This window comes from Vulpes lagopus, chromosome 23 (genome assembly GCF_018345385.1).
Source record: "Vulpes lagopus strain Blue_001 chromosome 23, ASM1834538v1, whole genome shotgun sequence".
NCBI classification, from domain to species: domain Eukaryota; kingdom Metazoa; phylum Chordata; class Mammalia; order Carnivora; family Canidae; genus Vulpes; species Vulpes lagopus.
In genome coordinates, this window is record NC_054846.1 from 31,107,371 (window position 1) to 31,121,638 (window position 14,268).

The window sequence follows — 14,268 nt, forward strand, 5'->3', positions numbered from 1 at the left end:
TCTTTGCATAAATATATATTGTTTTCTCCTCATAATTGCTGTCAGTCTTATCTGGGTTCCATCTCTAGGAACTCACTTGAAATCTAGTCCCTGTTCTTTGCCCTTTTTTACCTCTCATTTATTCTTAAACATTAATGTAGTTATTGCTTTCCAGATCTTCCTCCTCTTTTTTTTTTTTTAAGATTTTATTTATTTTTTCATGAGAGATGTAGAGAGAGAGAGAGGCAGAGACACAGGCAGAGGGAGAAGCAGGCTCCATGCAGGGAGCCTGACATGGGACTCAATCCTGGGTCTTCAGGATCATGCCCTGGGCTGAAGGCAGGCACTAAACCGCTGAGCCACCAGGGCTGCCCCCTCTTATTTCCACTTACTCTAATATCTGAGATTATTATACAGAGAGTGTGACACTCTCTTCTAGCAGTGCTTCACCCTTTATGCTGCACTCATCTGTACTGCCTGGCTTACGTGATGAAATCTGTGTTTTCCTCAATTAACTGTGCACGTGACTTCCTCAGGCATCATCCTCTCTTTTTCATCCTCTAACTTAAAGCCCAAATTGATAAATTTAAAATTGCAAAAGTTAGCATTCCTGAAGTTGAAATATGTGGATTTCTTTTTTATTTAATCTGATTATATAAGAACTAGTTTTTTAAATGCAGTTAATAGTATATTGCACCATGACAATACAATTCAAGCTGCCTTTCTTCCTAAAAATACCAATGATGTTTCAAGTCCTTTCTGCCAAATAAACTTAACTATACTGTGCTAACACACACACACATACACACACACACACACACACCACTCAAAACCAGAAAGTAGTTTTATGACAAACTTCATCAATCTTCAAAAAATGAGGTTCAGAGAAGGATATCTTAACTATTTCTATGAAAAGCTCCCATGTAAAACTGCTATCTGATGAAACTGGAACAGATACTTTCTTTTTTTTTTCTTAAAATAAGGGAATTTAATCTCAGGGATTTCTGAGTTAGAGTATTATAAAATATACCTGAGATGAGGAAACTGTTGGCAAATAGGAATTTTAAGACTATTAAATATAGACCTTATTGATTGCTTAATTTGTTAGGAGAGCAAAGTATACATCAGAATTATTATTGCATGTGAAGACTCCAAAGCAGTAAGACTGATGTACAAACCATGTAGGAAATTAAGTTTCGTTCTTGACATAGACAAAGTGAGATGCTAGAGTCCATACTGAGCACAAGCAGTGGGCATTGCTTTCCTCCTGACGCTCCATTCAGCTGATCTTTCACCCTTTACAAATTTTAAATAGCACCATGCTTCCCTCAAGTCCTACTAAAACATTATAAGGTAGTCTAGGTATCAGTATATGCCTGCCAAAAAATTCCTCATAGTTCACATTTGTTGTAGTCATTATTCCTCTATACTGAGGATTTTCCTGGCTCAAATTCTCAAATTCTGGAACTCTTTTAAGATGCACAATTCCTTCTAACCCATCACTAAATGTTACAAAAGTTTGAAAGAGTGTCTTAATCCCTAATATCTAAAAAGGTGCATCACTTGTTTTAGATCCTTAAATTTCAGAGGATTCTGCAGGCAATGTAAATAAAGATAGATTCTTGGTATCCTGATTATTGATGAAACGAGATTGCTGCTGTTATTGTGCCATCCATGTTTTCTGTTAAAATATATGAATTTTTCACATATTTGGACTAATATTTACCTTTGTGTTTACTGATTTACTCTTTAAAACTGAAGACTAAGGAACATTTGCATATTTCCCATTTTCTTTCTTAAATCTAATATATCATAAATATCTCTAATCATCTATGAAAATGCAAATGGATTAAATGAGTATGGTATAGTAGTTGGAAAAACAGTTATGAGTAATCAAGGAATTGTAATAGTCAATGATGACTATTAGAAAAATGAGCGCCGAGAATATAGATAAGTTGGAAAGTTGAATTTCTTGAATTTCCATTTTGTATGGAAATAGTTCTTAACAAGTGGCATAACTTGAAAAACAGACCAAGGGAGGTGACCCAGGAAATTGAGTTATTAAGAGTAATGCAATACTGTATTAATTGTCTGGCCATGTTGTTGCTGTGATGAAAACCTTCCTGGGGAAAGACAAAAATGGAAACGTCTGAGATAGAGATATCAGAGTCAGCTGCTTTCTGTATCCCCTCCATAGCTGTATCAACATTGGCATATTTTCGAAGGTAAGTCACTATGGCAGGGGCCCCTCATATAAGCTGACATCACATTGTTTGTGTACCGGGACTTTGGAAATTGATTGGAACACCTTCAAAGCCAATCATGCAGTGTAAAAGCAGTTCTTTCCCCATTGTTCTATTTAAGCTGCAGAATTTAGAAGCAGCACTTGAACCTCTAGTCCAGGAGAACATGATGCGGCTGTGTCAACTCTGCGAGTGTAAGGAAACGGTTAACTCCTGAAATGTCTTTGCATGATATGGACTAGATGTCCACATCCTTTGCCTCTTACCGTCTGCCCTTCCCAAGAGCTGGTGAAGGAAATACACAAGATTTCCCATTTAATATTATATAAAAGGCCTGGAGTGAGATTTTTTTCTTTATGTCAAATCTGAAGAATCAAACTCTATAAAACAAATAGAACCTTTGATGTTTTCCATTTGGGCTTGTAATAAGAGTGCTGCTATCCACTGCAGATGTCTGTTTTCACGTTGTGCAAGGCAAGGATTTCTCAGCCCAAGTACTAGAAAAAGATCACAAAGACAAATCATTTAATATGAAATCCAACCGTTCCTCAGTGTAAGAACCTGGGGTATTTGTTTTTAATGAATGTGGTGGGTTTATTTATTTATTTAATTTTTAAATGGTATTGCTGGTTTTTTTTTTAAACTTTTATTTATTTATGTATTCTAGTCAGAGAGAGGCAGAGACACAGGAGACACAGGCAGAGGGAGAAGCAGGCTCCATGCACCGGGAGCCCGATGTGGGATTCGATCCCGGGTCTCCAGGATCGCGCCCTGGGCCAAAGGCAGGCGCCAAACCGCTGCGCCACCCAGGGATCCCTCCACCACTCCTTTTTAAAATGTTACTTTGTATTTAAAGTGAAATCACAGCAAAACAAGGGTTATAAACAAGTTAAGATGTAGCAAAAATACCAAATCTGAGGGCGTCACAACAGGCCAAAAAATTGACTCAAAATTCAGCCTTCCCAAACTACGTGAAATGTGAAACACAAAAAGAAGTGTTGATGTGGTTTCTGCTCTTACAAAAGAATCAGTCTGTTGGGTCGTTTCCTAGCTGGTCTCTTAGAGAAATGACAGGAGATACTGGGAAAAGCAACCCCTCCCCCCACTTGTTCTGTTTTCTTTTTGTTTTTGTTTTTTTGGTAGGAGCTTTTTTAAAATGAAAGCTTCTTCCTTGAATTATTAATACAACACAGGGAGTAAAATTCTGCAGCCTATACAGTTAGTTTAGGTGTAGGAACAAACAGAAAACCAAGCCAGGCTGGTCCTCGGGTCACATCAAGTAGCCCTCAGGGGTGGAGGAGGTGGCACCGGCCTTTATTCCGGCTGAGCCTTAAGCCGGTGCTCGGTGCTCGGTGCTCGGTGCTCGTCCGCTGTCATTATTTGTATTCGATGAAACGTGTGGGTCTGAGACTCCCTGCCAGTGGGCTGGGACACATTTCAGTATCAAAGCGAATGTAAGACTTTTCTTAATGCAAGAACTAGTCTAGTATCACAGGTACCACTCAGTGGTCTAAGCCTCCTAATTCCTAAATTCTAACACAACAAAGTCTCTTAAGGTCATGAAATTCTGTCCAGCTTCTCTGAGGTTGAGAGGACTATTAAAATGACTTTCTGGAAAAAAGATCTGACTGCGTTTGTTTTACTCCCTGATTTTCCTCCTCATAAATTCCTCGTAGCAAGTGAGGCTTCACAGATCAAGTTGTTGTTCTTGGCTGGATTTGGAGTCCATTCGCCTCAAAAACTGCAACTGTAGTTCCCAATTATTCAAAGCATCCCTCATCTGTTTGGTTTGTAATATGGGCACAGGGGACTTTATAAGCAAAGGGAACCAGTCCAGCTAGGCCTGTAAAATAAAATGAGAGGAGATATGCGGTCAAGAATTGCCCCTTTTCTTGCCTGACATTCTAATATAATAATAATTATAATAACTGACACCATTTATTAAGCCCTTACTGTGTACTGGGCACTGGGCCGTATTTTCCTCCTTTTTGTCTCATTTAAGCCACACACCAGCCGAATAGGCCCTCTAGTTCCTACTTAGGAACCAGGAAACTGATTTGGTTTTTCCAAGCTCATCCGGCTTGTAAAGGACATGGCCAGGATTTGAAACTGGGTTGTCAATCACTCCGAAGCACCATCTCTTCTTTTTTTACCCCTTATTCTTTCTCTCTCTGCTGCTAGTTTGCTTCATGCACTACGTGTCTCAACAGTTGAAATAACAGCTGAGAGGAATGGGGAAAAAAAATATATATATATATATATATATAATGAGATGGTAGTGACATCAGAAAATAAAATGGACATATAGCTTTAAAAAAAGATTGTTTTCATTATTTTTTTCAAAAAAAGAAACAAACAACAACAACAACATGCATCTCCCAAGGTAACGGTGATATGGGATAACCTGAGCCCTCACCCTAAGCCGCCACCCCTGCCCCCCGGGGTTCTGACGGCTTCCTCCCCTCAAGTCCCTGTATCATCATTTTTTTTTTTTTTTAAGATTTCATTCATTTATTCATGAGAGAGAGAAAGGGAGGGAGAGCGAGGCAGAGACACAGGCAGAGGCAGAAGCAGGCTCCATGCAGGAGCCCGACGTGGGACTCGATCCCAGGTCCCCTGGATCAGGCCGTGGGCCGAAGGTGGCGCTAGACTGCTGCGCCCGCGGGCCCCCTCCCATCTTGTAGCTGAGGCCCCTGTAGTGCGAGGAAAGATTCGCGCCCCAGGGTCGCCTCTGCCCGTGACGCTTCCCCGCCTGGACAGTGCCTCGGAGCAGCCTCGCCCGTCTGCGTCTGCGTCTGCGTCTGCGTCGGCGTCGGCGTCTGCGCGGCTCTGCCCGGCACCAGCCCCGCGGGGAGGAGGGTCCCTCCCCGGCAGAGCCCCGCGCCCCGGGACGCCCCTTCCGGGCCTTCTGTGGGATCGCCCTCTGCCGGCGCACACGCTGCTCCCGCCCGTGCGGACGCGAGGCCTCCGGGCCTGACCACCACGCCCTTCAGCGAATCCTACTGGAGGTGGGAAGCATAGAGGGCGGAAGGCCCGTGTCGGCGCGCAGGCGCCCCCGGGGCCCTTCTCTGCGGGGGAGGCGCCTCCCTTCGCGAGGCAGCACCTGCGCCGGCGCCGTGGCCGCTCGGGCGCCCCGCTGGAGCAGCGCGGGGTGAGGCTCGCCGCCTCGGGGGCGCCTCCGCCCTCTCCCAGGGCCTATTCCCGGCGGGAGGAGCTGCTGCTTCCTTCGAACCCAGGCCGGGACCCAGCGCTCCGGAGCTGGGGTGTCTTCAAGTGCCCGGAGCCTCGGGGCTCCCACGACGGGACTTACACTGAGTTTTGATCGTTTGGAGGGTTCCCCCAAACAAGGCCTGTTCCTGGTTTGTCCTTGTGACTCCGGGGTGCCCACCGGGTGCCCGGCTGTCCGGGGACGCTCAGGGAGGCCTGAGTGCGTGGAGGTGACCCCGTGTCTCTGTCGTAGCCACGCACGTGTAGACGAGTCTGGGGCACACGTGCATTGACTGGTTTCTGGCACGTCTCCTTCCCTCGGGCTGTTGCGGCATCTCAGGCTTGCACGGCACGCTGTGGGCCATCAGTTCTCCACCAACAGCAATAGCCCTGGCCACGGTATCATAATACTGGGCGACAGGTGATCGAGTGCTTTGCAGGCCTCATTTCATTTCCTTCTCCTGACCACCCACCGAGGCCCATATTCCTGTTTTACCAAGAGAGAAGCCTGTGGCGGAGAAAACTCAGGGTCACGCAGCTAGGGAGCGGCAGAGCTGGATTATCCACGCCTTGGAAACCAAGCCCAACTTTCTCCAGAACTAATCCACAGACTGAGTGACAGCCACCTAGGAACTCAGCATTGTGTTTTATGAAGATTTAAATTGGATTCATGTCTTATTACCCCAAAAAAGGACCCTACAAAACTCTGTGATGGTAAACAGAGAAGCTGGATGATACAAAACAAAACAAAAACGAAAACCTGACATGGGGAGTAGATCAATACTTTTGTCCTCTAATCTGTCTAGTGAGATGGGCATGAACCACCCTCTTTTATTACTGTTTGCAGCTCAGGAGTAAGCAAAGGACACAGCAAACCAGTGTCGGAGCCTCCACGTTTCTGAAAGTAAAGAAGAAAGTAGTGCAATAAGTGGAAAGTAACTACTGATGCACATACCTAAAGTGCATCCTTAACCCAATCAGTTTTTAGAAATAAGTGCTTGAACTCCAGCTATTTTTTTTTCTGGTTCTTGGAAAGCATTTCCGTCCAATACCTAGCGATTTAAAGCTTTAACATACATAGTGTTCCCAATCCCCAAATTTCATTGTCTGAATAAATAATGAGTGATGCTCACAACTGGGAAACATTGAAGTCTCCATTGCATCATTGGGAAGATTTTCATTTCCAGTATCTTTCCCTTGTACTCTGTTGGTTGAGCTAGAAAGGGGAGCCTCCTTTTGGCCAACTCTGTCGGTGGAATCTAACACTAAACTCTAAGTGGATTCCATGCCTATGGTTTGTAAATAATTGAATGACTTAAGGTGCTGAATATAAGATGCTCAATTGAAAAAAAAAGAGTGTCAAAGATTGTGATTTGCATGACATATAATGTGCATCAAATAGCAAAGAGGAAACAAAATAGAGGAATTTAAAACGTAACATTCCTTTTCTTTTTTTTTTTTTTTAAGATTTTATGTATTTATTCATGAAAGACACAGAGAGAGGCAGAGACAGGCAGAGGGAGAAGTAGGCTCCCTGCAGGGAGCCCGATGTGGGACTCGATCCCAGGACCCCAGGATCACGCCCTGAGCAGGAGGAGGACGCTCAACCTCTGAGCCAACCAGGCATCCCAACATTCCTTATTTTGGAATCCAGTTGTGAAGCATGAAACCAACATATCTTATTATATGGTTACTGTGGGCTGCCAGTAATTCTCATGCTCTGATCTGTGCCACTATTTGAAGTGGAGGCAAGCCTCATGGTTTTTGAAGGGGATGATGATTTCTCAGAGCTTGACTTATTCACACACACTAGTCTAGGTAGTTTAAAACACAAGAAGGCCATCCAGCTCTCAAAACTGCAACTCCTAATTTCCTGCAGCACCCAGTTCCTTCCCCATCACCGATCAGCTATTCACAGATGGATTAATGGGTATCTATTTTACTACATAAAGATCCCTAAATTATTTAGCTCACCTGGCCAATATGCCATCTAGAAGCTCTGGTTCTTAAAAGATGTAAAATAGCTCATGATCTTACCTCTGTGTAAGGCTGAGTCATTTGGTAAAGAAGTGGGATGAACCAACAGTAGGCCCCTGAGGGCCTATGACACACTGCAGCCCCTCCTCCCTGCTCTGAGGGGCAGATGCCCTAGAGCCTTGGGGGAGTCCCCACTCCTGCGACCACTCACACATGTCATTTGGGGAGCACCCTATGAAGGGGGACATTAAACAGAAAGCCTTGAGTGGACCGCAAGACCCCACGGCCTCATGCATGGTAACAGCCACCATAACGGTAACCACTGATACTCCAGTCATGGAAGAAATGCCCGTTCTCAGGAGAGATTTTGTGGCTTTAGCCCCCAGTTGACTCATTCTGCGATGCCAGCTATACCTCAGTTGGCTTCTGCAGTTCTTACCTACAGGTAGACACTGAGAGCCCAGGGCTCTCCGATCATCATCTCTCAGGGACTGTGTGCACTTTCAAATCAAAATGAGGGTGAAGATCACCTCAGCCCAAGACAAGAGAAAGTTTAGAGACCCCCCCTCAACCCCCGCCCGCAGCTCCACTCACTGGCTGCTTTTGCTCTGGTGGGCAATCTGGAAGGCAGTGATGCTCATCACGATACCAACAATACCATCGTGGATGGTAGACAAAGGCCAACATAGGCGAAAGGAGTTTGGCTTCACTTAGGCAGGTCAGGCAAAAAGTCTAGGCTTCTGAGACTTATTTCACAAGTATACAGAGTCTTTCTAAGAATGTATTTCTATTTCTTTTATTTTTTTATTTTTATATTTTATATTTTATTTTTTTATTTATTCATGAGAGGCAGAGACGTAGGCAGAAGCAGAAGCAGACTCCATGCAGGGAGCTCGATGTGGGACTCGATCCCTTGGACCCCAGGATCATGACTTGAGCCAGAGGCAGATGCTCAATCGCTGAGCCACCCAGGTGTCCCCCTCTATTTCTTTTAGAGGGTGAAACCTATGTGATGTAGAACAATCTTTAAATTTTTAACACAGCCTATTTAGGAATATCTCTAACCTTATTAGCAGACTTATTTAGAAATAACAGCATTTTACCTTTTCGTGGTGCTTTTATAACTAAGAGGAAATTATCAGAGAGAAACAGATAAACATCTAGGAATCTTGTGCTTCCCGAGGGGGGAAATAAAAGGCGAAATTGGGGCTGGCAATAGTAAGCAGAAAGGTTTTTTTTTTTTTTTTTTCAATCAAAGAATCCCCTAGAAAACAAGACAGAGTGGGTATCAGGGCATACCAGGCTTACACCTCCGGAAGCTTTAATCATGCGGATCAGAAAACTGCATTACTGTTGCATTGATTTCTGCCGAAAGCAGAGATTTGATGTGAGCCCAGGCTTCCAAATTTAAAGACATTATACTTGTGATGCATTCCATGTGGATCTAAGATAATGTGGATGGTATTTGCGGTGGTTCCAGCTAAGCCTAGGCCACATCTATCGACTAATGGAACTTGCAGTATTTTGGCCTTTTGACTCATCTGGGCGGTCATTGGCAAAGGTACACGTGACTAGAAAAAAAGAAAAGGCATTTTGTTATTGCTGTGAACTGAATTGTGCCTCCCACCGCCCAAACTCCTGTGTTGAAACCCTGACCTCCACTGTGGCTATATTGGGAATAAGTAAGGAAGATTAAATATGAGTGGAGCCCTGATCCAATAGGATTAGAGCCATCGAAAGAGGATACACAAGAAAGGCCTCTCTCCCTGCTGCGTGGGGCCACTGAGAAGGAAGGAGGCCGTCTGCAAGCTGAGAAGAGAGCCCTCACCACAAACCTAACCAGCTGGCGACCTGATCATGGACTTCCAGCCTCCAGAATTGAGAGGAATAACGTCCTGTCCTTTATGTGGCCTCGTCTGTGGTATTTTGTTATGACAGCCGTCGCTGATTAAGACAGTCATTGGGCAGCCCGAGTGGCTCAGCGGTTTAGCATCGCCCTCAGCCAAGGGCCTGATCCTGGGACCCGGGATCGAGTCCGCATCGGCCTCCCTCTGTGGACCCTGCTTCTCTCTCTACCTGTGCCCCTGCCTCTCTCTCTCTCTCTGTTTCTCATGAATAAATAAATAAAATCTTTAACAAAAAAAGTCATTCCCAAGTTGTTTCCCAACTTCTGCAACGTGTCTGTACATGTTTAAATATTCATTGTGTAGCTTTAGATTTACAAACTTTTCTAATACCACTTTTTATAGTTACATCAGGCAAGTTGGCTTTTATACTTTTCCCCAAGAAGGGGATAGTAGTAGAAGAGAAATCGAGTATTAGAATGAGGATTAGCCTTCCCTAGTCTATTCAATTTCCTTGGAAATTAGAAATAGGAATGGTTAAATGTAAATAATTTCAGAGGAAAAGGCAATCCATTCCGAGGTAGACATAACAGATGTTTAAAGAAACTATAAGAAAAATCAGTAAAATACTTATTATTCTAGAAGCTCTTTCTATTTATTTATTTATTTATTTATTTATTTATTTATTTATTTATTTTTGCTCTTTCTCATTTACTGTAAATCCCAGGAAACTGTGGGGCTAAGGTTAAGTCATATATAAAATATTAAGGGTTCATTTCTATTTCCTCCCCTCTTGTCAGTTTAGAGGAAAGATTCCATACTTGCATGGAGAGACAGTGTACATTTTATTCAATCTTGAATTGTCCCTGAATATTTTTTTAAACTATTACTACTAGAAACTTTCATTTTCACAAATCAAGCTGCTGCAAGGACTGCTTGCTGCTTGTCCCTCAAAAACCATTCAGGCCCCTTTGTAGTAGTGGAATTTCTGAGTTTCAGTGTGTACATGTCCACTTCCAATAAATACTACACCTCCCAGCTTCCCTTGTAGCTAAATATGGCCAAGCAACTAAATCTACAGATGGATATGCACAAGTGTGTAACTTCTGGGTCACATCCTTAAACAGCAGGGCTCTGATCTCCTGTCCCCTCTTCCCCTTCCCACCTGTTAGAATGTAGACTCACTGGTGACTCATGCTGGGCCGTGCAGAAAAACCCATTCCCCAGGGATGCAGAGCCAGCCTCCGACTCACACTCCATGCAAGCACCCCGAGCCCATGTGACGGGTGAATGCACATCTGACACGGCTTTTCACTGAGAGATGGTCGTGAGCATGTTTATTCAGCTTCCACATGACTTCTCATCATGACTTCTCACCTACACTTGAATCCTAAAACTGACTCCCTGACCCACTTTCTTGTCTATCCTCAGTGTTGTTCAACCAACCTTTTAGGCACACGGATTAGAACACCTGAGGGTGTCTTCGACTCATTTCCTGTTGACTCTTTTCATCAATCATCAAGTCCTCCTGCCTTCACCTTTGAAATCTCTCTCACATTTATCTTATTCTATTTATGTGCATTTCTGACATTTTAGGATAGGATAGACATTTTAGGATACACCTCACAGGGTTGGCAGATAGAGCAAGGGGCGAATCAAAGTCTCTGATAATGCCAAGTGGAGGCCAATTTTGTAGGGAAAGGCAGTCTTAGTGCAGAGTTGTTTTGCTTCCTTATTTGATTTGGTTTTGTGATGTGGTATAATTATTTTTGAAGTGGCGAATAATTAAAAAAATCAAAATTGTCATCTTTTCAAATGGACGTGGGCAGGGCACGACTTATGGGGAAAGGAGCAGTTGAGAAGCCCAGGCCCAGGATCTTCTCGCCTCACCCTGCTTCACTGAGGAGTTTCACTCACAAAGTAAAGGTCTCTCTACTTTGGTCTCCTTCTATGCACCCTTTTGCGCTTTGCTTCTGGTAACTCTTTCTTCATCAGCATTGGAAACCTATCATTCCTGTCCAAGAACTCAACAACTTCTTGTTGTTAGCAGTTTCCTGGCTGGGCCCCTCAACTTGGCTGCCAAGCCAGTTGCTGTGATTCTGGAAGCCTACCTATGCTGAGGCGGCCTGACGCGGGCCTGGTCTCTGCTGTTTGACGTGCCAGGTGAACTTGAGCACGATTATAGCCTCAGATTCCTCATCTATACCATGGGATTAAGTGTAACTTCTCTGTATAACTCACTGGAAGGAGAAAATGCATGAAGCAGCCCCTTGATGTAGAATGCTGGACACATGTCTACCCTTCCTGGTCAGCAGTTGCCAGGTGGCCACTGTGTCCCAACCTGACATCTAGGGCAAACCCTAAAATATCACAGGTTCTCAACAATGTGCATTCAATCAGGAGTTACCACCCAGCACCTCCTCCCTGGACGAAATACTGGAAATAGGCAACCCCGTGTCCCACAAGGCTTCACACGCAGCAGGGGGCCAGTCGAGGAGTTCGTGCAGAAGTGAGTAAATGAATGACTGCAAGTCTTATTTCAGTCTGGCAGCCCTTTCTGATCATGATGGCATTAATTGAATGCTGACTCAGTGCCAGCCATGCTTTCCAGTACCTCTCCATCCGTTAGCTCATTGAATCCTCACAACAGAGGGAGGGGAGCCCAGGGCGGCAGGATTTCTGGAAGGGGCCGAGGGTCACAGAGGCAGAACGGGCACAGCCAGGAGGTGAGGCTGGCAGTCGGCCTCTGGGGCTCAGCCTCCACACCACCAGCTGCCAGGACCTACATCCTCAGGGGCTTCTCTGCCTCCAATCCTTTCCTCCAGCTTTGTTCTTTATCTGAGATGTCATCCCACCTATCCTTCCAGGGACTTCCAGCCTTCCTAAGGCCTCAGGCCTGCCTGCAGCCCCATGGACCACATGCAGCCTTGCTCAGTCAGGTACACCAGCTTCACAGACTCTTCACCTTTCTGAACTTGCACTGCAGGTCTGCTCGCTGCGGCAGAGCTTCCCCACCTCAGGGACAGGGGTGTGCAGTGCTTCCTGTCCTCCAAGGGTACTTACCTAGCACAACCTGTAGCACAACATAACGGGGCCCGACCAGCACTGACAGGATGGTTGCCCTGCCTACCGGGGGAGTAAAACCAAGATGGCAGCAGATGCCGCCCAGTGTTTGCCATGTTCCAGACCACCAGCCAAGCTCTTTTTGTCTATTATTTCATTTGATCAACAACCTATGAGATAGACATGGCTATCTCATTGCACAGAGAGAAAGTGGAGAACCTGTGGCCTTCACAATGTGGAGTCGTTGATCATACCAGAGTGGTGTGAGAGTCCCCAGGAGGCCCTGCTCCGCAGCTTCCATGGCCTTGGCCATAGGGAGGCAGATACAATTCCTCCCATGCTTCGGTTCACAATGACTGGACAAGGTACAAGGTAGCAAGCAAGGATGTTGAGTTGGTAAAGGAAGCAGTGGTTTACCTGCAGGAGTTAATTTTCCTGTGGAGAGAAAGTGTCTCTTGGTTGGTGACACGATGTTTTCTGCCACACATGTGTTCCTTAAAAATGTTTCAGGCACTTGTTAAACAAGGGAGAACAGCAGAGAGAGATTGTTGGTCATCGAAGGAGAATATATTCCAGGAGCTGGGGCAATGCATTCTAGATAGCTAGAAGGGGGGCGATGCTCAGAAATGCTGGAAGGTGGACATGAAAATGGGACAGAATGGAAACTGCTCAGAAGGGCCACCCTGAGAATGGCTGGTAATGTCAGCTTCCCTCATACAAGGTCACATGGATGAAAGCTTCACTTCTTGTTCATAAAACTTGATTTCTTATTCCAGTGGACAACTGGGGACTTTCTAAGACTCGTGTATTAATTTCTACTTAAATGACAAACTTCTAGAAAAGGACACAAGTCTTTTTTTTTTTTTTTTTTTTTTAAAGATTTTATTTATTTATTCATGAGAGACACAGAGAGAGGGAAACAGAGACACAGGCAGAGGGAGAGGGAGAAGCAGACTCCATGCACCGGGAGCCCGACGTGGGATTCGATCCCGGGTCTCCAGGATCGCGCCCTGGGCCAAAGACAGGCGCCAAACCGCTGCGCCACCCAGGGATCCCAAGGACACAAGTCTTAATTGATCTTTTTTGTACCTCTGGAATGAAAAGTGCTTTTTCTTAAAAAAAAAAAAAAAGATTTTATTTATTCATGAGAGACACGGAGAAGCAGAGACACAGGCAGAGGGAGAAGCAGACTCCATGTGAGGACCTGGATGTGGGACTTGATCCCAGGACTCCAGGATCATGGCCTGCCACCCAGGCATCCCAAAAAATCTTTTATCTCTATCCCAAAGGGGAGGCCACCCTTAATCTCCTGTAGAGGTCGACATTTTCGGAAATTGTCAAGCCTTCACCTTTCCTTCAAGATCCCCTGAAAAAAACAAGACACAATCAATATAGTCTTAAATGCATGTGACATTACAGCACAAAATTTAACCAAGATCTATAGTAATCATTTAGAGAAGCTGACTGCCCCTGGAGACAAACCGTATCTTAGGTTCATTTAACATATTGCTTGCTGTTTAAATGTCTTCGAAAAACTCACTAATTTGAAATCAGCCGCTTGCAGAGAAAAACGAAGCTTAACTATTGTAATTCAGCAAGTTGGCAATGTATTGTGCATTTTTATTTCAATAATATGAATAAAGCCCTTGGTAGCTTTATCTTATTCCCTAAACCATATAGCCTTTAATTAGAAGGGACAGAATCAGATGAACAAGGACAAACATATCTTTCTTGTATTAATTATAAAACCTACATCCACTTCATGATAAGGATAATTATTGTTTTTTGAGAAGAACTCATTTTACCTTCTGAGGATTTGTATTAATTTTCCAACATTTTAAAATAACATACTATGGGCACCTGAGTGGCTCAGTCGGTTAAGCACCTGTCTTCGGCTCAGGTTATGATCCCAGGGTCCTGAGATGGAGCCCCACACTGGGCTCCCTGCTCAGCGG

General features: G+C 44.5%; 1 protein-coding gene across 1 annotated transcript in view; it reads right to left on the reverse strand.

The window, feature by feature from the left end:
* Positions 1 to 130: 130 nt before the first annotated feature.
* Positions 131 to 14,268, reverse strand: part of PLEKHG7 (pleckstrin homology and RhoGEF domain containing G7) — a 62,020-nt gene continuing 47,882 nt past the window's right edge. Inside the window, 11 exon segments of the mRNA XM_041737982.1 lie at positions 131 to 1,662; positions 2,624 to 2,719; positions 5,226 to 5,783; positions 6,246 to 6,327; positions 7,514 to 7,638; positions 12,314 to 12,376; positions 12,731 to 12,794; positions 12,796 to 12,826; positions 13,562 to 13,616; positions 13,619 to 13,656; positions 13,658 to 13,679. Coding sequence (XP_041593916.1) covers positions 1,556 to 1,662; positions 2,624 to 2,719; positions 5,226 to 5,783; positions 6,246 to 6,327; positions 7,514 to 7,638; positions 12,314 to 12,376; positions 12,731 to 12,794; positions 12,796 to 12,826; positions 13,562 to 13,616; positions 13,619 to 13,656; positions 13,658 to 13,679 — 1,241 coding nt within the window. The 3' untranslated portion in view covers positions 131 to 1,555.